This window comes from Acomys russatus, chromosome 1, assembly GCF_903995435.1.
Source record: "Acomys russatus chromosome 1, mAcoRus1.1, whole genome shotgun sequence".
Taxonomy (NCBI): domain Eukaryota; kingdom Metazoa; phylum Chordata; class Mammalia; order Rodentia; family Muridae; genus Acomys; species Acomys russatus.
In genome coordinates this window covers 118371120-118397952 of record NC_067137.1, presented here as the reverse complement: position 1 = coordinate 118397952, position 26833 = coordinate 118371120, and the positions used below count along the sequence as shown (strand labels likewise).

Genomic DNA, 26833 nt, shown 5'->3' with positions numbered 1-26833 from the left:
AGGACCTAAGCAGGACTCACTGGGATAGAAGCTTGGGAGGCTGTTTGAATTCCACATGTGCTTTCTGTGTTGCAGCGTTCACACACTACAGCCACGTCCCAGGCCACCCTTCCTTCACTGTACCTTCATCATTGCTCTCTTAGTTTGGGTTTGAGATGTCCCCCGTGGGCATGTGTTTGAACACCTGTTCCCCAGCACACGGCACTGTTTTGGTGGAACCTCTGAAGAGGGAGACGGTGTGGCTGGCAAAAATGAGTCACTGGAAGTGGGTCTTTGAGGGGCACAGGCTGGCGGAGCTCTCTTGGTTTCCTGACTTACCAAGATGAGCACAAGTCACACAACGGACAAAACTGCCAACCACCATGCCTTCCTCACGGTCAGGTAGTTTGTCATAGCGTCAGTCCATACAGACACAACAACTAGGAAGACAAGAATCCAATCTTTCCCTGCTCCTAGTCTGCTCCCAAAGCACTACACAAACAGGAGGGTTGGGAAGCCACACACACACACACCACAGACACACACACAAAACAGACAGAGAAACACAGACAAACATGCACACACACACACACAAACCCCACAGACATACACATAGACATATACACAGAAACGCGCGCGCGCGCGCGCGCGCGCACACACACACACACACACACACACACACACACACACACAGATATCTGACAGTCTGAGCAGTTCATGACTCTCCTCTCTGGACCTTCTCGTCCACGTGTGAAAAGAGCAGAAATCACACTATCAGCCTTGCAACTCCGGGTTGTTTTTTTCCAGTACTACCATTGTCTGAAACAATACATTTTCCTTTTTCTTTCTTTCTTTCTTTCTTTTTTTTTAAATTCGAGATGGGGAGGGTTTCTCTGTGCAACCTCGGCTGTCTCTTTGTAGACCAGGCTGGTGCCTGGCTCTGCCTCCCGAGTGCTGAGATTAAAGGCATGTGCAGCCACACCCAGCAACAATGCATTTCTCAAGCCAACAAAGTACTGGTTGGCTTATTACACTCTTGTCTCCTACATGGGATGAAAGCTGGTAGGGGCAGACAGAACCATGTTCTTTCTCCCCCAGACTACCTAGAGCACAGTGGTGATTCCAGAAAGGGGCATCAAATTCATCTGGGAGCTGCCTGCTCACCCTGAGGGAGGGCATGGTACCCAGGAGAGAGAAGAGAGCTGAGACAGAAGCAGAGATGCTAGCTAGGAAATCTCTGCCACAGAGGTGGGAGCAATGACCAGCAGTCCGAGCAAGCAAGCCTCCGGAGTGGCCCCAGTGCTTCAGTACTGCCCATTGCTCCAGGGAAGACAATTGTGAACTGAGCCAAGCAGTCTGGAGCACTTTTGGCTCAAGGGTAGGCATCTGACCAAAACAGGGCAGACTCTTCTTTTTTGGGTTAAAGAATGTAAATTAAGCAATACTGGCTGCCAAGATTGTTTGAAAATAGAAATATTCCGTACTGTAACTGACTTATTGACAAACTTAGTAGGTACGAGAAGTACATTTAATTTTAAAAGAAAGCTTTAAGTTCGCCAGATGTGGTGGCACACGCCTTTAATTCCAGTTGAGAGGCAGAGACAGCCAGTTTGAGGCCAGCCTGGTCTACAAAGTAAGCTCCAGGACAGCCAGTGCTACACACAGAGAAACCCTGTCTCAAAAAACCAAAAAAGAAAGTTAAGTTCAATACATTCATCTTAAATGAGTGAAGAAAATGGATTTTAATTATTTGATGTAATTACAAATTTAATAATCATGGAAGAAAAGCTATACTCCTGATTTGTGCCATTAAGGAAGTTCTAAGAAGACTGACTATAAACGTAACATGGAGAATATAAAACCATGGATGCTGCTGTGAAGACAGATGCTCAGTGATGCTCCTGACTCTTCCCGACTGAGGACTTGAGGCTGACATCCAGTGTGTCAGAACTGGAATTAGAAAGAATGAGTCCTGCCCCTACCCTGGGCATCTGTTTTCTGTTGAGTGCTGGGATTTCTCTGCCCATGGATGGGCAAGATGTTTCTTCTAAACGACACCAGGGCAGCAGCACTAATGTTACATATGCTTACAAGTCAAGCCAAAGAACTCAGGCGGCCACAGTAAACATAAACCAAGTTCTAACATCCCACCCCATGGGGGAATGGCCAGGGTTAAATGAAGGCCAACAGTCCCTCTCCTCACTAGGACACATGGCACTCTTTTTTCCTGGGGCATGTCCAAATCTTGGGGGAGGGGGAGGACTCTCCTGGGTGTGGCTGTGATGGGCTAGGGTCTCAGGTACGCAGTGTGCTGTGCCACTTACCATGTGGACGACCTCTGGGTAGATGGGCTCTGTGATCACATTCCGGTTGTGGGTGATATACTCCACCATCTCACTTAAGGCAGCCCGCTTTACTTCCTTCCACTTCAGGTCACTCAGTGGGTCAGAAACAAAGTCAAAGAGGACACAACATTGACGCAGCTTTTGGATGAAAAGCTTCTCTTGATCCGCAGGAGGAACATCTGAAAGGCAAGAGGGAGGGCTCTCAGTCACAAAGATGCTTATCTCACAGGCCTGGGCACACTGGGTGAGGTGAAGAGTGCTTAAATATTCCTTAAACAGTGGAGGGGCGGTACCTCGCAGCTGGTCACTGCTGAGACCCCAGGCTGCCACAACCAACCCTTCTGAAGGCACTCAATGGACAAGCCTTTCCTGAACAGCACCCATCAGGCCCTTGGCTGAGCAAAAAGAAGGGTGAGGTCAAGCAGCAGGAGAGACAGGGTCTGGGTGACAGCTTCAAAGGCAGGTGTGACAGGTACAGCGGGACAGGGGACAGGCTTCTGGCTGCCCAACACACAGCAACTGCATCTGCACAAAGATCTGCAGTAAAGGTGGCCCCTTGGTGTTCCTCAAGATCCCTTCCATTCCTCACTCTGGGTGACATGCTCAGGGTGGCAGTACTATAGTCACTGCAATTGTGACTTCTTTTTTTTTTTTTTAATCGTCTTTTATCATTATTCACTTTACAGCCAATTGTAGCGCCCCTCCCAGCCCCACCCTCCAACCTCCCCCCTCCCAGCCCCACCCTCCAACCTTCCCCCTCCTAGCCCCACCCTCCAACCTTCCCCCTCCCAGCCCCACCCTCCAACCTCCCCCCTAACCCTGCCTTCTCCTTAGAAAAGGGACAGCAAGCACATCAGGACTGAGCTCATCCACGAAGGCCAGGAAAGGCAGTCCTGTTAGGGGGAAGTAACTGAAAAGCAGACCACAGAGTCCACACACCAACCCACCTACAAAACCGTTGACCCAAAATGTACCCTGCCTACAAGATGTACAGAGATAAAGACAGAGCACTGAGGGAATGCCCAACCTGAGACCCACCCCATTGGAGAGAGCCAGCCCATGACACCATTGACAATATTCTGCTATGTTTATACACAGGAGCCTAGCATAACTGTCCTCTGAGAGGCCCCACCTAGCAGCTGGTTGAATCAGATGCTGAGACTTACAGCCAAGCATTAGGTGGAGCTCAGGGAGTCCTGTGGAAGAGTGGGGGTGGGGATAGGGGAAGACTAGAAGGACTTGGTGGGGACAAGAACTCCACAAGAAGACCAAGAGAGTTAACTAACCTAGGCCATGGGGGCTGACAGAGATGAAGCAGCAACCAAAGAGCATGCGTGGACTGGACCTAGACTCCTTACACACCTGTAACTGATGGGCAGCTTGATCTTCACGTGGGTAACCAGAACTTCTTCAGTGAGCACTTACTTAAAGATACTGACGCCTTTCGTTTCATTTTTAATGAGACAGCAAAGATACAGAAGCAGGTTTAGAGAGTCACTGTCAGGTGATGAAGATGAACTGGATTCAAACACAGGACAGAAGTTCAGACAAATGTATCAACCAGAGGCTGATGGTGTCTCTGGGCTGAAGAAGAGACTGGTGGTCTGATGTGCAGGACTCATGTACTTGCACAGAGCACGTCAGAGGCTGGCCCAGTGTACCTCTCAACCAGCCACTATTTCCCTGGTGATTAGCAAATGACACTATGACACCACTCAAGAGCCAAACTGTCACTTCAAGTGTTTAGGATAAAATGAGCCTGCAACTCATCTTTGTCAGTCACATGCAGAGTCACCCCTCAACAAACCGCTCACTAAGTTCTGATAAGATGTCTGCAATTCTCTGTAAGGGCCTCTCTCAAGACCACACCTTCCTACATCCAACCAAAGAATCACACGACCACAAGCTGGTGTAGAATAGATGCACAAGCTGGGCGTGGTGGGACACGCCTGTAGTCCCAGCACTCCGGAAGTAGAGGCAGGGGGATCTCTGTGAGTTCAAGGCCAGCCTGGTCTACAAAGCAAGGCCAGGACAGCCAGGGCTATACAGAGAAACCCTGTCTTGATCACCCACCAGTAAACCAGACATCATAGAGATTCCCCAAAATACAAACTACGGCATTCTTCTTTCTTAAGTTTTGTTTTGGAAAATACATCAATTTTCATTAAACTGTTAACGTCTCTCAATATATATAATAGCTTTATTACTATTTTATTTTTTAAAGTCAAGTTCTTGGTATATAGCATGGTTAGCTTAGAACCTGATGTAGACCCGGCTAGCTTCAGAATTGCAGTGACCCTTCTGCCTCTGTTTCTCAAGTGCAGGGTACACAGTTGTGAGCTGTAATTCATTACATTTTAAGTGACTTATAAAAACATTAATTTTCTTTTTCTTTTTGAGTCACCCCTCTGGTTTAATAATAGATGGACTTGCATAAATTCTTTTGGTGAGTGTGAGGCATCCTGCAGGTACCTTTCCATACCAGCCTCCCCCAGCAAGTGTGCCCTTCAGGTCACAGTCCTTCTCAACACTCCTTGGGCACCACCCCTACTGTCAACTTTCCTCAGGGAGGTGCTCTATAGGGCCCTTTCTCCATCCCCACCTGGCTGCCATGTGAGGGCAGGCGCCTTCTGATGGCGACAGCTTTATTTATCTGAACCCTCAATGGCGAACTTTAGAGAGAACAGGCATGTAGGCTGCTGCATGAATCCCATGACCCATTTCAAACCACACAGAGATCAAACGCACTGAGGCAGGGCAAGGAGGCTGGGGTGTACTGATGAATGATACCTGAGAGGCCCTGAGAGCCACATCAGCCACCACAGCATGCAGAGCCAGCTGGCCATCTCAACAGCGGCGCTCTCCGTGGAAAGGGCTTGCTTTCTTACTAGCCTTTGATCCTCATCAGCCCTACACCTTTGTTCACATCCCAGCTTGCCAGAATGCCTTAAATAAGCCTGTAGCCGTCACAGCCTGTCTATGTAGATTCTGCCTGCGGTGTGTTCACTTTCTCAGCACTATAGAGAGCTAAGAAGCCCATAGTTAAGCTGGGAGGCAGAGGCAGCAGGATCCGAGTTCTAGGTTAGCTTGGTCTACATAATGAGTTCTGGGCAGTGAGAGTTACATAGCGAGCCATGTCTTACAATACAAATTAAAGTAGGGGTTGGAGATTTGTCTCAGTGGTCAAGAGCATTTGCTGCTCTTACATAAGACCAACATGTGTGTGATTCTCCGAACACACATGGCAGCTGGGAACCATCTGTGTCCAGTTCCGGAGGATCTAAGGCTCTCTTCTGACCTTTAGAGGGCACAAGGCATGTGTGTGCTATATATACATATATGCAGGCAAACATGCAAATACATAAAATAATAAATAAATCTAAAAGACTTTTTAAAAATTGAAATATTCCACTTGGCCATTAAAAAAAAAATCAGTGAAATAGGGCTGCAGGGCTAGAGAGATGGCTCAGCGGTTAAGAGCACAGCCTAGTCTTCCAATGGTCCTAAGTTCAATTCCCAGAAACCACATGGTGGCTCACAACCATCTGCAATATGATATGATGTCCTCTTCCAGCCTACAGGTGTATCTGCAGGCAGAGCACTGCATACATAATAATAAATAAACAAACCTTAATTAAAAAAAAAAAAAAAGAAATAGGGCCGTAGTTAAAATAACACACTTACTTCCTTTCAAATATTTCCATATTTTAAATCCAAGTTAACTTAGCTCTTCTTGGTCAGTGTATTTTTGAGGTGCTAGAGGACTGTGCTTCACCTTAGAGAGAGAAATGAGCACCTCACATGTGCATTAATTTCAGCAGGCCTTGTTTTCATCAGTCTGTTACGAATGTGCTGCAGTTCCCAGTTACTGGCAGTTAAGTCCTTCCAACGCTAAGGTGTGAACTGTACAGAGACACTTTCCCCACAATGTCTGTAGGGAAGAGAAGGAAGACAGACAACTAGCTCTGGGCCTCAGAGACGAGGGAGATGGTGGGTGAGAAATGACCATCCTTTCAAAAGCACATCGAAGTGTGGAGGCTTACACTTAGAATCCTGTCAGTGGCTAGTCAGGACTCACAAAGCCTGCAGAGCTCGTCACTGCCCAGCTCACACCCGCCTATCATCAATAGACAGCCGGAGCCCACACCTCCACTGTGCGCTCTGTGTCGGAATGAATGCATCTCAGAAGACTGTGGCAGGAGGACTGCTTCACATTCAAGCCAGCCTGAGGCTACGTAATGAGTTCCTGGCCAGCCTGGGCCACAAAATGAGACTTTGTCTAAAAAACAAACAAACAAACAAACAAAAAACAACCCCAAAATAAGAACAAACCAAAAGAAAACAAACAAACAAACAAACAAACTCAAAATAGCAAAGCCAATCTACTGCCTCTTAGAGTCAGCAGTCAACCAGACTGGGAGGCACAATGGGCACACTCACTTGCACCTTTATAAGTGCCCTGGTGAAGGGCAGCAAGGAGAAGCAGTATTTTGACACAGCATGGCATTCCAGGGATGGGGCTGATCACCAGGGGCTGCTCTCAAGATGCACTATGGGATATAAGAAACAAACAGAAGAACATCTTCTCGAAATCGCCCAGCTCACTCCAACGCAGAGAATGTCTATGCTCCAGTGAAGAACACTGCAGGGTTCCTGAGTCCTGAATAGTCACTAATACAATAATCATCGGCACAGATAAACTTGCAATATGTGCCTCAATTGCAGAAAAAAACCCCTGACAATTCCAAGTATAGATTTTTTTTGTTGTTTTTGTTTTGTTTTGTTTTGGTTTTTCAAGACAAGGTTTCTCTGTGTAGCCTTGGCTGTCCTGGACTCACTTTGTAGACCTGGCTGGCCTCGAACTTACAGCGATTTGCCTGCCTCTGCCTCCCAAGTGCTGGGATTAAAGGCGTGCGCCACCACCGCCTGGCTCCAAGTACAGATTTTAACCCAAATCATGGAATATGTGATGGAAAATGCCTAATGAATCATCTGCCACATTGTGCCAAGAGGCATTATGTGAACTCTGATTTTGAAAGAAAAAAAAAAAAAAAAAAAAAAAGCCAAGGGAGACAGCATAGTTAGTTATGAGGACCTCATGCACACACACATACATACTATACACATATACCACACCCAAAACAAACACTAAACTCAAAAGCCAAGCCTTCCTCTACATGGCAAGTTAGAGTTAAAAAGACTCTCTGGTCAGGTGTGGTCTCACCACATAACTCTGAACTTGCTCTGTAGACCAGGTTAGCCTTGAACTCAAGAGATGCTCCTGACTCTGACTCCAAAGTGCTGGGATAAAAGTTGTACACCACCACACCTGTTACTTTGTGTTTTTTTTTTTATTTTTTTTAAGATTTAGTTATTTTTATTTTATGTTGCACAGGTGTTTTCCTTGCTTGTATGTCTGTTCACTACGTGTGTGTAGTACCCTCAGAGGCCACAAGGGGGTGCTGGATTTTCTGGAACTGACCCACTGCCTGGGAACTACCTGAATCCAGATCTTAACAACTGAGCTGTCTTTCTAGCCCTCTACTTTCTTTTTAAAGAACAATCCATGAATCATTTGAATGTCCACGTCTACCTAGCAAGTACACACTGCAGCCTCAGCACTCAGGAAGCAGAAACACGAGTATGGGCAGTCTGAGGCTACCCTGGGCTACATGGGGAGTTCCAAGCCCTAGTGCCTGTCCAGATAAGGCTGTCCTCTACTAGCACTGCCCCTCAAGGTAACCCCCTGCAGTTAAGCCACACCTGAGTCAGGTGTGATGGTGCACGCCGAGTGCTGCGGAGCCTGCACTTTGAGGCCAGCCTGGGCTACAAAGTGAGTCCAGGACAGCCAAGGCTACACAGAGAAACCCTGTCTCAAAAAACCAAAAGAAAGAAAGAAGAGAGAAAAAAAGAAAAAGATCATTCACCTGGCTTTCCTGCACCATCCAGGGTTGGGGACCATGGAAGTTTTCAATATGGAGTACCCTAACACTGAGAAGTAAACTACTCCTCAACTCAAGCTCTCCTTTCGACAAAGTCTGACAATCTTGAATAAAAATGTGTTAACGGTTATTTTTTGGGGGTGGGGGTGTTCTTGGGATTTGCTATGCTCTGAAGCTACTGCAGATGATACTCCCCAGAAGTTTAATTGCAGACGGCTGTTGCAATGCAGAAAAGGCGACCTGTAACTGGCTACCCTGCTTACTAATGGAACCTGACCCTGTTTCTGTAAACACTCCTTCAGTGTGCGAGCCCTGGCAGAGTGTCCCCCTTTCCTGTGTGTTTGTGCCAGCCAGGACCTCCAAGAAGCACTGGAAGGAAGTGGGAGAGCCCCCCCCCCCCCAGCTTGGAGGTCACCATAATCCAGTTGTTGTAGGAGGCTGCGTGAGAAACCTACCCGTGTATTCAAAGATACTGCATTCTACTTCCTGACGGTTGCTTCCGTGAGCCTTGGCCAGCAGAACCTGCATGTATATGAATGGAGTGCCAAGGGCAGGAGGGGACCGAGCACCCTTCAGAGCTGTGTGGGAGGAGCCACTGTTCCAGAAGCAGGGCTGTTTGTGAAGCTTCATTGGACAGCTGACCTGTGGGTGGCCACTGGCAGCAGAGGGCTGGACCCAGGAGTCACAATAGCCCTGGACTGCAGGACAAACAGCATGTCAGCCTTTCAACACAGGACATACAGATCAGGAAATACACAGACAGAAAGAAGTTGATTCACATTACACAAAACTCAGATAAACTGGAACGTCATAGACTCAGATCTAAAAGGCAAGAGCTAATGCCTTTAAAAGAATAATACACTGGGTTTTTGTTTTTTTGTCAACTTGACATTAACTTGGGTCATCTAAAAGTGAACTTCAACTGAGAAAAATGCATCCATTAGGCTGGCCTGTAGGCAAGCCTATGGAGCATGCTCTTGACTGGCTCAGCCAGTCATGGGCAGCAGCATCCCTGGGGCAGGTGGTCCTGGGTGATAGAGCAAGCCAATGAGCAGCATTCCCCATGGCTTCTGCTTCAGCTCTTGCTCAGAATGCCTCTCAGCATAGACTGTGACGGGGACATGTAAACCAAATTAACCCTTTTCTCCTCAACTTGGTCGTGCTGACTTATCACAGCAATAGAAAGGAAACTAAGCGACTATAGAAGAATATCTTAAAAGAACTGCCAGGCATGCCCTAATCCCAGAACATGGGAGACAGAGGCAGTGGGTCTCTGGGAGTTCAAGGCCAGCCTAGTCTACACAGCAAGTTCCAGGGGAGCCAGGGCTACACAATGAGGCTCTGTCTCAAACTATATACATAAATAAAACAAAATGGAAGAGAAAGAACTAGAGGACTCTAGACACAAAACCCAGCAATTACTAAAAAACTCACCAAGGAAACCACAGCCATAGGCGGGGTAGCACAGGCCTGTAATCCCAGCACTTGGGAGGCAGAAGCAGGGGGATCTCTGTAAGTTCGAGGCCAGCCTGGTCAACACAGTGAGTCTAGGACAGCCAAGGCTACACAGAGAAACCCTGTCTCGAAAAACCAAGAAGAAAAACCATAGTAAAGCCAAAAACTGTCTTTATCATCACCAAGAAGCCAGGTCTGTGGTTACATGTTTGCAGTCCCAGAACTCTGTAGACTGAGACAGGAGAATGACAAACTACAGGCCAGCTTGGGCTACGCAGCAAGTCTGTGGGTCAGTGTACCAAACCAAACAAAAATACAAGGGTTGGCACACACTCACAGCAGGGAGGAGCAGAACTGCAGCCAGCAGTTCACACGCAGCCCACTGCAGGGCTCTGGACCTGTACCCAGCACATCACCTCCTGATGTCAGCATCTACGCAGCACAGCACACACAAGACAATGTCCAGCAGTGCTGCTCTAACAGTCCATGTTAGAGACACTGCCGGGGGATCAGACAGGTACCCTGCAGCATCTGGATCATTCTAGAGTGATGAGAACGCATAAGACATAGCCAGACAGATGTGGATGCATCCTAACATAACACTGACACAAAAGCAGCCATGAGGAAGAGTTACTTAGCCTCACCTGGCACACCTGAAGCTGTGAAGGACTCAGAGAGGCCTTTGGATATCTGGCCAGGGTGGTAGTTCCATGGGTTTCTGGTTTATAACTATTTACTGCACTTTAGCTGCTTCTGTATGTGAATTATATTGTAAGTGAAAAAAATTAAGTACAATGTATTTGGGAAAAAATCCAGTAAGAACAAATAGTGGGGGCTGAAGAATTGGCTCGGTAACTCGGAACACATAGTGCTTTTGCAGAGGACTTGAGTTCAGTGTCTAGCTGTCTGTCACGTCAGCTCCAGGGGTCCAGGGCCCTATTCTGGCCCCCATGGGGTGCTCTATGTGGTTTCATAGGCTATCTTTATCTAAAAATTATACAATCAAGATAAAGACCTGAGTGACTTCTGATTATTTTTTCTGTACTTACATAATGATGTTGTCTCTCATTCTCTTATTTCTACTAAGGGATCTGGAGGGGGTAGGAGGGGTGCTGGAGAGATGGCTCAGAGGTTAAGAGCACTGTCTGTTCTTCCAGAGGTCCTGAGTTCAATTCCCAGCAACCACACAGTGGCTCATAATTCTACAATGAGGTCTGGTGCCCTTTTCTGGCTTGCTGGCACACCTGAAGGCATAATACTATATAAAAAATAAATCTTAAAAAAAGAAAGAAAGAAAATAAAAAAGAAAGAAAGAAAGAAAATTGTGATCTGGTCTTTTGAGCCAAGATGAAAGGAGAGAAGCAAGCCCTGAAGCAGCGCTCTGACTTTCACGCATGTGCTGTGGCACGCTCAGAGTCACACATACACACGTATATATGCAAACAGTAAATAAAATACTAAAGGAAATCAAACATTTTAAAATTGTGACTTGGTATGTGTACTGACCTACCACATGTGCGTGAAGCAACAGTGTGAGAAAGAGGCCCTGAGCTCCAGGCCTGGCTGTGTCTTAAGGAGCAGAGGTAGAACAGCTCCAGGAGGCGCTGGGCGAGCCCAGTGCAAAGTGTGTTTCTAACACGCTGAGGGTTGGGGTCCCCTCTCAGCACTGGAAACGATCCAACACACACATTCAGGCACTGTGCTGGCACCGATGACAGAGTACAACCCTCAACTTAAAAGAAAAGCCCTGAGACCGTGGGGGGTGAGGGCACTGCTGTGGAGACCCACTGTGGACTGCGGGTGCATGCCCATCTGTTCCAGAAGGCGGTGATCCACTATGACTGGAAGGTGGAGGGTGATCTTTTATGGTTTGGATAGGAAATAGCTGTTGTTTTTAAATTATCTGTATTATTAGTATTATTAGTATGCCCGGCTAGCAATCAATCAAGACACGGACACCTGTTATATTTTAAAATAGCCTTAGTTAACCTGGGGCAGGGCAGACATTAATCCTCTAACTACTTCGCATAGTGGGGCAGGTATCCTTGTTTATTTATAGAATTGTATCTATCTGTTAAACCTAGGATGTATTTCTATACTTGACATGACCGTGAATTGATCAACAATTGACTTGCATTACCTAATTACCCTAAGCAGCCTGCAACAGCACTGTCAGAGTGTCGGAAGTAGACCAGGTACTGAGCCGCGTGCACAGCACCTCCTATCAGAGCAGAAATGCAGTGTGTGAGTTCTATTTCAGTGTATCACAATTAAACTTATTTTGTATCAATATACAAAATTCTATTATCAATGAATTAAAATTAACCTTATTTGCAAGTGACAATTAGGGCCTTAAGTTGAGGAGTAGATTCAATATCATCCAGGTGGGATGGCTTTTTACTAATTAGCATCAAAATAGATCAGATCTCCCAACAAATAGCTCTCCCAAAACTTCCTAAGTTGGGGGCTTGGTCGTTTGACAATTTTGGGGTGTTCTGGCAATTTTAGGAGGTGGGCCCCAGCTGTCCCACCTCCTTGTTGTGTTATCTTGCCCTGGCTCAGTCCTGTATGCCCCCTTCCTGCTTCCTGTGTGCTGTGAGGCCAGTCATCCTCCACACATCCCCACCACCAGGATATTCTGCCCAAATTTCTAGAGCTACGTAACCATGCACAGCACTGAGTCTGTTCAAGCCAGAGAAGTGCCCTCCCTCCTGAGAGTTGTGGCAGGAGCTTTAATACATGACCCACTCTGCTGTTCAGGAGGAGCAGGAGCCACAGCTATGGAGCTGTCAGTAACTGTGGGGTGCTTCAACTATACCAGACAGAGAAGACTACCTATGGTAACCACTGTTCAAAGCGCAGGACTTAAAGCTAAGGGACAAACTGGTGAGTTCGCTCTGGAAACCAATGTTTCTCAACAAGACACTGTCATGACTGAAGATGACACCAGGTACAGGTATGTTTCTTGTGTTTTCCACACTGGTGCTCAGTGGAATGACGTCACAGAGCAGGGACTTTGCCTAGGCCACCATCTTATCCCTGGGATCTACACTAGTCTCGCACATATCTGCTGGAACAGATCATTCTGAGTGGAACAGACTAAGGCAACTGAACTAAGACACTACACTTTCAAACAGATTTACATCACAGTAGTACCAGAGTAGAGCACAGTGTCCATGTGAGCCTTAAGCTGAGGGCCTCAGGGGACCACCTGTTCTCGACACATGTGCCCCTCCCCTGGGGTCACTGCAGCTAGGGCTCGGTGCAGAAAGATCTCAGAAGCGTGGGAAGACGGACTTGAACTACAGAGGCTTTGTAAGAGGCGAGTGCTGCAACCTGATCTGGGGACAAGAGCTCCTTGGAAGAGACACTGAATTAGGAGGCCAGAGCAGGAGGACCTACTTTAGCAAAGAGAAGGCCAAGCCACACACAGCCTGTGTCCCTGGCCTCCCCCACAGTCACTATACCTTAGCTTGGCTCTTAGGGTGCTGGACTGGCAGACTGTCATCTGTGCTGACAATGATCTCTTTTGCTCTTATTTTTTGAGGTCTAGGGACAGACCTGGCCTCATGAATGCTAGGTGGACCAGAGTCACCCCAGCTCCAGGCATGTGAGCTTCACCCTATGACAGCATCATAAGCTAACATAATTCATGTACATGGAGTGGGATGACTAGGTAACGTCTGACATGACCTCTTGAAACAGGCACCAAGAAACAATTTTTGTTAGAAAGCACTGACTTCTCACTTGGGCCCTCACAGAAAACCAAAGCCTGGCATTTCTGACATCACTTGGTGTCTGTCTGTCTCTTTTGCTGTGGCTGAAGGCACAGAGGTAAGTCACTGTCCTCAACCTTCTCTCTAGAGTGGGATCTGGATTCCTGAAAGAATAAAACCTCACAGGACAGGGCTGCCCCCACCTCCACACAGCTGAGGGCAAACCCACAAATAAAGAAGGTACATTCTGGAACAGAAGTGATCCCTTGAAGAAACCAGGTTGACCCCTTCAAGTGATGACAAGGACAGAACTTCTCCAGACTTCTTGCAGTACCAGAACTCAGCCAGGACTACCTGACTATACAGACCTCTTGCCACCTGCCCCAATTCTTCCTCTGTTTAAGCCTAAATTTCACATCAGTACCCCTAAAGATAGGCATGGAGTCACTGGACCCCTTTATTTGTTTCTCTTTCCAATGTGACCAACTGAATAAATCTCTGCTTTTCACCATTACTCATGGTAGGACAGGTGGCAAGAGCAAGCTTGTTGGGGGTACCAGGGCCTAGGCTTTTGCTTTAAAAACACTGTTCACAACTTTAGCACATACAATACTCAAAACTGCCTGATGATGATGATAATATATTCTAGTTTTGTTTCTCTTGCCATGACAAAAAGCAATTTAGAAGAGAAAAGGTTTATCACATTTACAATTCCAGGTTGTAATCATAGTGTAGAAGTCAGAGAAAGAAGCTAAGGGGCGAGCCACATCCACGTCAAGAGCAGAGAGAAAGAATGTACATGTCTTTGTTTTGTTGTTTGTTTTTTATTTTGGCTTTTTGAGACAGGGTTTCTCTGTATAGACTTGGCTATCCTGGACTCACTCTATAGACCAGGCTGGCATCGCACCCAAGAGATCCACCTGCCTCTGCCTCCTGAGTGCTGAGATTACAGGTGTGCTCCACCAAGCCTAAGTCCCCTCTCTACTCTTACACCATCCAGGACACCCTGCATAAAGAACGGTGCTGCCCACGGTGAGTGGGTTCTCTGACATCAATTAACACAGTGAACAATTCACCCTGAACCACAGACTCACCTGCAGCCCCTCACCGAGACTCTCGTCTCAGGAGATTCCAGATTGTGCCAAGCTGACACAGCCATCACAGCATCATGTTGGGTGGTTGCTGGGGACAGACCCCAGTGTTATCATTAAAAATGAGATGACAGCATGCAACCAATATGAATATGGGGAGATTTATTTGGGGAGAGAGGAAGGAGAGAGGAGCTGGAACCTGAGTGGGCCATGAGGGTAGAGAGACAGGGAGACAGTGAGAGAGAGAAAGAGAAAAGGGTGCTCTTAGAGAAAGTGCGAGAGAGAAATGCAGGAGTGAGAGAGGAGTGACAAGGTGGCAGGTTGGCCCTTTTATAATTTGGCACACACCAGCAGTGGCAGGCGATGACATCATAGGTTGCTAGGAAGCCTGGAGGCAGGCTTATGAAGCTATGTACATGCTAACACCCAGGGCCTTACAAATGCTAGATACATGCCTGACCACTGAGCTATACCCTCAGCCTCCCAGATCTGTGACCGAATTCCCTCAAACTGCTGTAAATTTGATGACTTTTAATTTCTTAACTTCAAAGTGCAAGTTTCTTTTTTTGCCCATTCAAATGTGTGTATTTCCCATGTTAACATCCCTAAAATCAAGCTGCATTTCTTCTTTATCTTGAATAAATACTTGGATTCTGCTGGCCTGACGAAGCATCTGGGTCTCACTGCACACCACCTTCACGGTAGTGTGTAAACGGGCAGATTTCACGTCACTTCCCCTCAGTCTCCATCTTACTTGACATCACAATGAAGTCTTTTCTGTAGAGACTGAGGTAAGCACCTAGTTCTAGGAAGAAGGCAGGAGCTGAAGAATGCGCACTATCCTAAGTGTGTGGTTTGTCCTCCCGCGGCTAGGCTGCTCCAGGGGAAATCACACCAAGGCAGCAAGCAGCCTTTGCTCCCCAACACAGTCCATCCTCGGGGCTGTGGAGGTTCAATTAGGGCAAAGTGAAGATGCTGCCTGCCTCACTAGTGTGGGTGGGCAGACGCTTGGTAGTGAAGGCTGGCGCGGGTTTCTACCCTGCCACTGTAGTCATAGGTGTCTGGACAGTCTGCAAGTGCCACTACCCCACTCCTTCCCAACTTCCAGCCTATGCCGTCCATGCGGACTCACTCCTTGTCCCTACCCTCGTCGTCAAAGAAGAGAGCCTGGTCACCTGAGTCTGAGGCTTCCCCCTCCCCCAAGCCACACCCGACTAAAGCCTCAGGATGCTCCCTGGGATGCCTGCTTTGATTTGCAGATGAAAATGAGGACACCCTCCTTTCTTAGACCCTGCCACTACTGGTTCTCCTGAAATTACAGTGCTATTTAATAAGGCAGTCATTTCAGGCAAGTTCTAGTTCCTTCACTACACTACACTACAGGGAGGGGTGAGGAAGGTGGCGCAGGGTGGAGGAGGTCAGGTGGAGATAAGGGAGAGACTGGTCTCCTTGGAAACTGTTCTCTAGTGAAGACAGGAAGACACACAGAAGGCACAGCTGATTTCTAGTCCAGACTGCCAAGTAAGAAGGAAGAAGAGATGAAGTTCCTGTAAGCCTCAGCAGGCTGAAGCTTGAAACCTCCCATGGACGTGAAACTGCGGGCGGGATCCCCACCTCTAGGTCCACGTGACACACGGGAGGAATCCAGAATCCAGAATGCTCACCAGTACACAGAAGGAGAAGAGATAATCAAACAGCTGGCCCAATGGAAGACTTGGCTTTTAAAACAGAAAGGTATTAAGACAAGGTAAACAAACTCCTAAGGTAAATGCATAAATCCAACAGATGCAGCAGGCCATATTCCCTATCTCAGAACTTAGTTCTAGAATACCCACCCGTAGGGAACAGAGATGGACACTGTAATTACTGCCAATTAGCAAATGCTCATCACCTGTGCTAGAGCCCTGTCACTTCATCTTCCACTCATTAAATATTAAATAACACTGCTGCACCTGGTGGCCAAGCTTAGCAACAGACAGCTCACTTATCTAAAGAACAAGGGCAGACGATGACTACAACTCTCACAAGAAGATTTTAGAACTTCCAAGAGCCAAAACAATGTAGACTGTCATAACGACACTGTTAAAGGGAAAACAGGAAGCTCTGCTCAGTTTCTTCTGTTTTCTGCTTCTTTTCTCAGCATCTCAAAGACAGGGGCATTTCTCTCTGGACACAAACTGTGGCTGTGGATCCTGGGCTCTTTCCATACATGATGGCCACTGCAGGATCAGTGAAAGATGCAGTTAGGAGGGCCTCCATGCTGCTACCTGTGGAGGCACAGATTCAAAGGAACAGCCTGGTAACACAAGCACCAGGTGCTTGCGATCCCTTTTGGGGAGCTAGGGTGCACACAAAAAGGCACTAGGGTATTCTGGATCTTCTCACCGATGTCCACTGTTCTGCCTTTTAAGACACAAGTGAAGTCCTGCTACGGCTTCAACACCCCTCGAGGGGTTTATGTGCCAAAGCTCAGTCCCCGCAGCAAGGTATGCAGTGGCTAGAACTCAGATAGGGCCTCTCGGAGGTGATTAAGACGGTCATCAAGTGGGGTGCCATAGACTTGAGGTGGAAACTAAATAAAACTCCTGTTCTTTATATTACCTTTCCTCATGTATCTCGATATAATAAAAGAAACCCCACTAAGAACAATTGGGTCAATAATTAAACTATGGTTGGTTCTAGTGTCCAACTGTGGGAAGGGAAGAAAGGAAGAAGGGAAAGGGAAGAAGAGTTACACCTCTCTGACTCAAGTCTCTGGAAAGGGACAGTGGCCTCATGGTGGCTTGCAGGACTGCTGGATCTACATCTCTGAGGCTTGTCAGTTATTGTCTCTAGCAAAGAACATATTAACAATTTAACTAATTGCTTCAACACAATAAGACACTGAGGAAAAAAATAAAACCCTTTCCTTCAGTAGCTGCCCATGACTCCCATGGTAGGTCCACTTCTACTGCTGTCACACCATCCTGGGCTCTGTAACTACTTTCCTGATGGGTGAAAAACCAGCACATGCTACACTTTGCCCAAGCTGTGTGCTCTTGAAGAGAGCCCTGAGATGGCAAGGCAGCAGGGTAACCAACCGGTGGTGAAACGGGTTCTTAGTAACCCTGCCTTCTGCCTGTCACCAGCAAGCCAGGGGCAGCTTCTGACAGCAGTACCTCTGAGAAACTGAGAAAGTCAACCAGCCAGCAGCAAGTGGCAACCTGGAGCCCCTTAGCACCTGTGTCCTTTCCTTTTTAATAGTGACTTGAGGGGAGGCAAGTAGGCACCTAGTAACTCTGGCCTCTGACATAACTGCTCCGAGTTACACAACTATAATTCACTTGTTAAGAAATATATGCATGTATAACATACATTCAGAGGTTCAAGTACATATTTTAGTTTTCTGAGACAGTGTCTGGCTTTGTAGCCCAGGCTGGCTCTGAATTCACAACAATCCTGCTTCAGCCTCCAGAGTGCTGAGGTTACAGGTTTGTGTCGGCGCTTTTCCTTTTAGAAAGGCCCAGATGCATACTATTATCTTTAGTCTAGTGACTAAGCTAAATGAGAAAAGGTGTTCACAGCTCCCACTTCCCTCCGTTTTTGTGCAGTGGTGGGGATGGAACCCAGGGCCTTGTACACTGTAGGCAAGAGCTCCACTTCCAGCCCACATCTGACCTTCCTACACATTCGCACAAGTGATAAGCCTGTGTTCTTGGTCCTGAACACACTCCCGTGCCTTCCACTTACTGTCTCTCTGTGCAGCTCGACAGGCCTAGGTGGGGCTGGTATCTAAGCACGGAGAGGTGAGACGCCTGCAGGCTGTGGTGCCCTCAGTGTCTCTCCTTCCCAGATGCAGCTCTGTGTGATGTCAGCTTCCTGTGGCCCTGACTTGGGGTCTGCTATAATGACTGGCTCCATGGCCCTTCTAGCTTTACAGGACCCAGTAGCAGACACTTGTTTTTTTCCAGTTTCTAGGACCATGGCAGCCTCGTGGCTCTACGCTCTGTACAGCTGAAGCTGAGTGGCTTTATACAGAATGTGTACTCACTCCTGTGGCAGCCCATTCCCCTCGCGACTCTTTAACAGAGGATCCCTGTGCAGAAGCCTCTAGCCCTGTGAGCAGAATCCTCGGGGAGCCTCCTGACCAGCACGCGCAGCTCTGCACTTCTCACGTGGTCTAGATCTTACAGCAGAAGCATCTTAGTTCCTGAGCTTCCAAGCCACGGCAAGGCCCGGACACTCTTTCATTCCCGAGTCTGAATCCTTAAGTCAGCTAGTATTTGCTAAGACTCTGACACTAAAGGCCTAAGACCCTGCAGGGAACTGACTGCAGTGGTGCACACCTATAACCCAGCACGCAGGAGTCACAGGTCAACAGAGTCTGAGATCAGCCTGAGCTACACAGCAACCCTGTCACAAAACCAAGACAACACAGCAACCTGGGTTAACAGTAGATCTACTTCAGCTGGGACCCCAGTTCCCTTCTGAGGATACCAGTGACCCTGGGCAGGAACCCTTCGTTCTTTGGGCTTCGGTTTCTTCATGTAGAAAATAGGAATACTTGTGACACTGGGATGCACATCACAAGATGCAATGTCCCCAGTACAGCGGTTTCAGCAAACCTCAGCTTTGGTTTTGATAATCGTGCCAAGCACCTTACTGGTGCTGACTGCTGGATCCTGTCGCTCTAACTCTCAAAGAGCATCTGCAGGGGAAGACATTTCCACTCTAGGCCTTTCCAAGCAGGCCAGGATGCACCGGACTCGGCAAGTGCAGCTGTATCTACGTGGAGGCAGAGTTTCTTCTGAGCAGTGTCTGCTTCTGCATAACTCAATTATGCTCCTGCCCTGCAGAACCAAAGACAGTGCCTGCGCATTCTTGCTGTCAGACCAGGGCAGCGAACAGGGGTTACTTAAATGTCAGCTAAAGGCGGTTGGCTGAACCTGAAAGCAATTATCATAATGCACTACTAGGTCACTGGGAGCCATTTTCTCCGCTAAGTCTGTGAACATCTTAATATTATCAACATTTGGCATAATTAGATTTGGGCGGAAAACTATCCTGAGAGTTTATATTTATGAAGGGCTATGGTAGAGTGGTTTTTTTCCTTCACTGTATTTGTGTGTGCCTGTGCGTAATTGCAGACAAGTAACTTACAGGTGGCTACTGCACATGAAAGCCTGCAGGTGAACTGGATGTGGGTGACTGACTCACGCCTCTGGTTCCAGCAAAGTGTGATGCTGTAGCAGGTGGATCCTGAGCTCAGAGCCAGCCTGAGCTACACAGTGAACTCTGAGCTGTGGGGCCTCTAGATGAAACTGTATCTCAGTAGCTGACTGCCTACACCACATAGCATACAATGAATGTCAGGCTCACAGTAAAACAACAAGTAAGAAACCTAAACAGTACAGGAAGAGAGCAATTCCTCTGACATTGGTACTGTTGGCATTTGGATGCTACTCCACAGAGGTCCTCGCAAGCAGAAGTGCAAATACTCACCCTTGGGGCCAGATGTCACATACCTTGCTGCTCTGACCTCCATCATCTGGTGTCCAGCTGTCCTATGCTGCTCTGACCTCCATCATCTAGTGTCCAGCTGTCCTATGCTGCTCTGACCTCCATCATCTAATGCCCAGCTGTCCTATGCTGCTCTGACCTCCATCATCTGGCGTCCAGCCGTCCTATGCTGCTCTGACCTCCTTCATCTAGTGTCCAGCTGTCCTACGCTGCTCTGACCTCCATCATCTGGTGTCCAGCTGTCCTATGCTGCTCTGACCTCCATCATCTAGTGTCCAGCTGTCCTACGCTGCTCTGACCTCCATCATCTGGCGTCCAGCTGTCCTATGCTGCTCTGACCTCCATCATCTAGTGTCCAGCTGTCCTATGCTGCTCTGATCTCCATCATCTAGTGTCCAGCTGTCCTATGCTGCTCTGATCTCCATCATCTAGTGTCCAGCTGTCCTATGCTGCTCTGACCTCCATCATCTAGTGTCCAGCTGTCCTATCGGGCCAGCATCACTCTCAGCTGCCTGAATGAAGCTGTACACTACAGTATAGGTTAGCAAGGCAACTGGAGCATCCTGTCACAGATAGCTCAGGTTCTCCGACCCTGCCTGGGCCTCGTTGACAGTCAGCAAACTCTACTGTAAAGAGTTAACACCTCCTACCACAGAAAGCCTACCCTACAGTAAGTCTGTATCCACCACATGACCTAAGTCAGGCCTGCTGCCTCCCACCCCTATAGCGGGGGTCAACTTGGTCTTTCATGCCTTGCAGTTCTCCCTCTGTATGCCTGCACTTGCCAGGCCACATAGGCTCACTGCAGTTCTACTGTCTACAGACTGTGTGCATGATGAACTAACCCTGCCTCAAATATTTTTCTGCCTTGAATCAACTTTGCCCAATATTAACAACCTGTGTCAATATTTCTTCTGTGTCTGCCTAAAATGTTTTTACTCTATTTATTTTTAATTTCATTATTTTATTCATCTCATTTTAGGATTTAAAACAATAGTTAAAGAAAGATATTTGTTTAACTACAGAAAAGTAAATGCTAAAATTTTAAATTATGGGAATAATCTTTAAGTGTTAGTAGGCTAGAAAATTGCATGCATTATATCTAATGTTTAAAGTGGAGGTATTACACCTAAAATTTTTATTTTGTTTAAACAGCATTTAAAGAACTGTCCTCAAATCTGCTGGCACAAAGATATAAATTTCTAAAACAAGAGACAGACTCACTCATAACATCCACCTGACAGTGTCAGAGAGCTATCTGCTAGTGCACTTCATTCCAATCGCTCTGATTTTTGGCTTATAGGTTGCAGGGTGGAGAGTACAGAGAGGAAGGGTGGAGAAAGAAGGCTGGCATCGTCCAGATGTGGGATGTGCTAGGGGGTGGGATGTGCAAGGGGATGGCTCGCCCTTGTCCTTTAGTGGCTACAGGATGTCTAGACTTAGCACTCAGCATTTCAGCTTCTGGGAAGACCTTGGCTGTTCCTCACTTCACTTCATCTGTAGCTGACAGAGACACTGAAGGGTCTGTGCCTCTGAGCAAAGGCTAAAGACTGGCAGAGAATGCACCAACAGACAGAGGCTGGAGGCAGTGGGGAGAAGGCAGGGGCTGGGACAGACACCCTGTGAGCCTGCTGCTGTCATCAAAGAGAAGCTGGGGAGATGTCCTTGGAGTACTCTTCTCAGCCTGTAACTGGCATCTTGTCCCTGGAGGCCCCTGCTCTAGCCGCTTGCCAACTGCTCTAAGTGTTCTACCACAGCTTCAGAGCCATGCCATTGCTTGAGCTCTGCTTTGAATGGGCACACTTTTGACTAAGCTACAGTAACCGAAGAAATCATGCATTTGATACATTAATTATATATTTGCACATTTGTTAGTATATAATTACCAAAATGAAATAATGTTCAACTCTGAATCACTTTAAAATCTCTAGTGCTGCCAACGGTGGTGTGCGCTGACTATATCTGGAGACATTGGGCCATCCCACAGTGCAGAGGAAGGGTCAAAACAAGCCAACCTCTCTTTGCCATAACTACTCAGCAAAGTGTGCTGTTAGGTTTCCAGCTGTCCACTGAATGAGGAAGAACATGATTTTTAACTTCCATGGCTATGTTCTTTTTTTCCACTGAGAGGAAAGACAGACTGAGTAAGCAACAACTGACCTTTGTTGTTTCCTGACCTTTCCTACTAGCCTTTGCTGACTCTTGCCAGCTGTGGTGGTTTGAATAAAAATGGTCTAAATGGGCTGGAGAGCTGGCTCAGAGATTCAGAGCACTGGCTGCTCTTCCAGAGGTCCTGAGTTCAGTTCCCAGCAGCCACATGGTGGCTCACAGCCATCTGTAATGACAGAAGTACCCTCTTCTGGCCCACTGGCTCAAAGCAGGCAGGGTACTATATAAGTGATAAACAAACAGACTCATATACCTGCATGAATAGGAGGTGTGTCCTTACTGGAAGGACTGTCCCTTGGGAGTAGGCTTTGAGGTTTTAAAGCCCATACTAGGCCCAGTCTCACTCTGCCTGTGGACCAGGAAGTAAAGCTCTCAGCTATGGCTCCCACACCATGCCTTCCTGTCAGCCACCACATTCTCCACATGATGACGATGGACCAACCCTCTGAAAGTGTAAGCAAGCCCCCAAGTAAATGCTTTCTTGTGTAAAAGTTGTGGTGGTCATGGTGTCTATTCACAGCAACAGAATACTAAGACACCAGCTTTGGTTTTAAGATGAAGATTGAGGGCTGGATGGTGGTGGTGCACGCCTTTAATCCCAGCATCTGGGAGGCAGAGGCAGGTGGATTTGTGAGTTTGAGGCCAGCCTGGACTACAGAGGGAGTTCCAGGACAGCCAGAGCTGTTATACAGAGGAACGCTGTCTTGAAAAAACAAAACAAAACCAAAAAAAAATAAAAAGAGAATTGGAGATCCTAGTGTTAGAATTTCTCTCTCTCTCTCTGTCCCAGAGTGTAGAAAAATCTTAATTCAGAACACGGCTGTTCTGGCAGTAGATCATATCCAAAGACCTTCTAGGTCTGTGTGAGCTGGCTGGAATACAAACACTCCTTTAATCCAGCAGACAGAGGTAAGCAGATCTGAGTTCAAAGCCAGCCTGGTATAGAGAAAGTTTCAGGTAAAGAAAAACTTAGGAACAGATGTGGTAGAACACGCCTTTAATCCCAAACAATGAAGGTAAAGCTAGTTTTGTAGAAGGAAGTGTTTGAAAGTGATGTCTAATTGAATGGCAGAAAAAAGTGATAAATTAGAGAAAGATGTGACAGACTAGGACACGCCCAACTCTCACAGAAGAGAAATGGGGGTGGGGGGAGAGGCACGAGCAGTTTTACTGGGACAGAAAGAGGTTGCAGATAATAAACAAGCCAGAATGAGAAGGAGCTAAAAGATTAGAGCAGACTGCTGGAGTTGGTTTGAGGCCAAGCAGAGCAATTCAGGGGCCAAGAGAGAAGCCAGATTGAATAAGGCGGCTGGGAGAGGAGCTTGAGCCAGAACAGCTGAGTTGAACCAGGCAGCCCACAGCTCTGTAAGAACGAGAAAGGGTGAGCTTATTAAGCAGTAAGTCTCACAGGTTGAAACATCCTAGGCCTAGGTTAGCAGAAGGAGGCAATAATCCTCTAAGACAAAAATTCAAACAGACAAATAAAAGTTCCTTTTACACCAGGGCCTATGGGTTCTATAAAGTTTCGCCTTTAAATTTACATCATACTGGGCACTCCTTTAATCCTAGTACTTTGGAGTCAGACAGATCTTTGTGAGGTCAAGGGCAGCTTGGTCTACAGAGCAAGTTCAGTGACAGCTAAGGCTACACAGAGAAACCCTGTCTCAACCAACAATAACAACAACAACTTACATCATACAACTGCTGCCCAGATAAGAATGTTTCTGGGTAGATGTCAACAACAGGCAAATCCTTTCACTGACTTAATAGTGTATCTGATGGGTGTAAGATGGAATCTCAGCGTTGTTTTGATTGGCATTTCCCTGATGACTAAGGAGGCTGAGCATTTCTTTAGGTGTTTCTCAGCCATTTGATATTCCTCTGTTGAGAAATTTCTGTTTAGTTCCAAGCCCCATTTCTCAATTGGATTATTTGGTTTGGTGGTGTTTAATTTCTTGAGTTCTTTATATATTTTGGATATTAGACCTTTGTCAGATGTAGGGTTGGTGAAGATCTTTTCTCAGTCTGTAGGCTGTCACTTTGTTCTATTGACAGTGTCTCCTGCCTTACAGAAGCTCCTCAGCCTCATGAGGTCCCATTTATTAATGGTTGACCTTAAGGCCTGGGCTGTTGGTGTTCTGTTCAGGAAGTTGTCTCCAGTGTCAATGTGTTCCAGGCTCTTTCCCACATTTTCCTCTGATTTAATGTCTCTGGTTTTATGTTGAAGTCTTTAAAAGATCAAAAATTCAAGTGACACCACATGCTGGCGAGGATGTGGAGAGAGAGGAACACTCCTTCATTGCTGGTGGGAATGCAAACTAGTACAACCACTTTAGAAATCTATCTGGCGCTTTCTCAGAAAAATGGGAATAGGGCTTCCTCAAGACCCAGCTATTCCACTCCTTGGAATATACCCAGAAAATGCTCCACCACACAACAGGGACATATGCTCAACCATGTTCACAGCTGCCTTATTCATAATAGCCAGAACATGGAAACAGCCTAAGTGTCCCTCAGTAGAAGAATGGATAAGGAAACTGTGGTACATTTATACTATGGAATACTACTCACCTATTAAAAACAAGGAATTCCCGGAATTTGTGGACAAATGGATTGAACTAGAAATTATCATCCTGAGTGAGTTCACCCAGAAGCAAAGAGTGTCAAATGGTATATACTCACTTATACCGAGACACTAGCCCAAGGGGCATGTCCTATGAAAGTCTTTACTTACCAGGAAAGTGGGTCAGAGGGGAGGACATCCTATTGGGGCTTTAGGTGAGAAGCATGGGAGAATGGGGAAATAGAAGGATCCAGAGGGTCCTAGAAACCTACAAGAAGAACATTATGATGCGCAGATCTGGGTCCAGGGTCCTGCTCAAACTATGGCACCAGCCAAGGACAATATAGGCAGCAAACTTCGAACCCCTACTCAGATCTAGCCGATAGACAGGACATTCTCCACCGTTGAGTGGAGAGTGGGGTCTGACTTTCATGCAAACTCTGGTGCCCCATTTTTGACCACATCCCCTTGATGGGGAGGCCTGGCGGCACTCAGAGGAAGGATAGCAGGCTACCAAGAAGAGACTTGATATCCTATGAACATATAAAGGGGGAGAAGGTCCCCCTCAGTCACAGACATAGGTGAGGGGAGTAGGGGGAAAGCAGGAGGGAGGAGTGGGAGGGTTCAAGGGATGGGCTAACAATTGAGATATAATATGAATAAATTAATTAAAAATTAATTAATTAAAAAAGAATAGTGTACCTAGAGGAAGGTATATTCCACCTGACAATGTACTTACTGGCCTATACTTGTACCCCACCCCCAATACCATCAAAGAACCTCCATTCAAAAGTTGAGTCAGTTCTGTTCAGTGGTTTCTAGTTTCCCCTTTAATATACTGCTGCAGAGCCCAGCTGGTGGTGCTTGCCTGCAATCCCAGTACTTGAGAGTGAGAGTCAAGGTCATTTTGGACATTTTTGAGACCAGCCCAGACCACTGGAGACTGTCAGTCATCAACAAATTTGTGTTGATGTTCTGATCACTTTTACCAATTTTAAAAAATAGAAGTAGCAAGAAAGTTATAAAATGTCCCATGTCCTATTAAATGTGAGCTTTTTACATATACCAAGACATTAATATCAATGCAACACAGACACTAGCCAGCTTGTCCACAACAGCATTTTACTTACAGTAAAACAAATAAAACTAACAGAATGAAAACAAAAAGCAATACATGCCTTCCGCAAAGCTCAAAGAGCTGCTCCCCTGGCTGTGCGCTTCCCTGAGCAGACCTTCCTTTCATGCCACATGGCTCTGCTGCTATTTGCTGCTTACTTAAAACTTTTCAACACATACAAATGTGCTGAGAAACGTCTGGCGAATGAACACTTTTACAGTAAAGCCGCATCGTGGCCATACACTCAACCCCAACATTACCCACCCACAGCAGGCCTCCACCATGTCCAGCTGCTGAAAGGCTAGCCACCATCCAGAGGCCACCACAATGGTAACACTTTTCACCCTGTCACTGGGCAGGCACTATGGCAGCAGGAAGGAGAGACAAAGCGCAAATACGAAAGCACCACTCAACTGTCGGCGGTCTCAATACAAGATGTTTTCAAAGTTTACATCCCACATTTCATTTTCAATGCTGGTAGCTGGAGCTAATGGCTGCCTCTAGCATTGATGGGCACCACAAACAGTTCACCTCAACTGAGCCATGAGAGAAAAGTTCAGATTTAGCTGAATGGGCCTCAAAACATGCAGTTGTGAGATGAGGTAAAGAACTGGTTTGGGTTTTAGCTGATAGTTAAAACCAACTTTGTGGCTTTACAACTCAGCAGCTTCTAGTGACGATGATCTTCATCAATACACACTCCATCTACACAGGTGAGTGGAGTGCTCCCGGATCCTCATCAATACACACTCCGTCTACACAGGTGAGTGGAGTGCTCCCGGATCTTCATTAATACACACTCCGTCTACACAGGTGAGTGGAGTGCTCCCAGATCCTCATCAATACACACTCCGTCTACGCAGGTGAGTGGAGTGCTCCCGGATCCTCATCAATACACACTCCGTCTACACAGGTGAGTGGAGTGCTCCCGGATCCTCATCAATACACACTCCGTCT

At 46.9% G+C, this 26833-nt stretch overlaps 1 protein-coding gene across 10 annotated transcripts in view; it reads right to left on the bottom strand.

Moving 5' to 3' along the window:
• Positions 1–26833, bottom strand: part of Ppp2r5c (protein phosphatase 2 regulatory subunit B'gamma) — a 141777-nt gene that overhangs the window by 57197 nt on the left and 57747 nt on the right. For all 10 annotated transcript variants that reach the window (XM_051151494.1, XM_051151501.1, XM_051151497.1 and 7 more), the window contains one exon: positions 2304–2503. In XM_051151494.1, coding sequence (XP_051007451.1) covers positions 2304–2503 — 200 coding nt within the window. The remainder of the gene's footprint in view (positions 1–2303; positions 2504–26833) is intronic.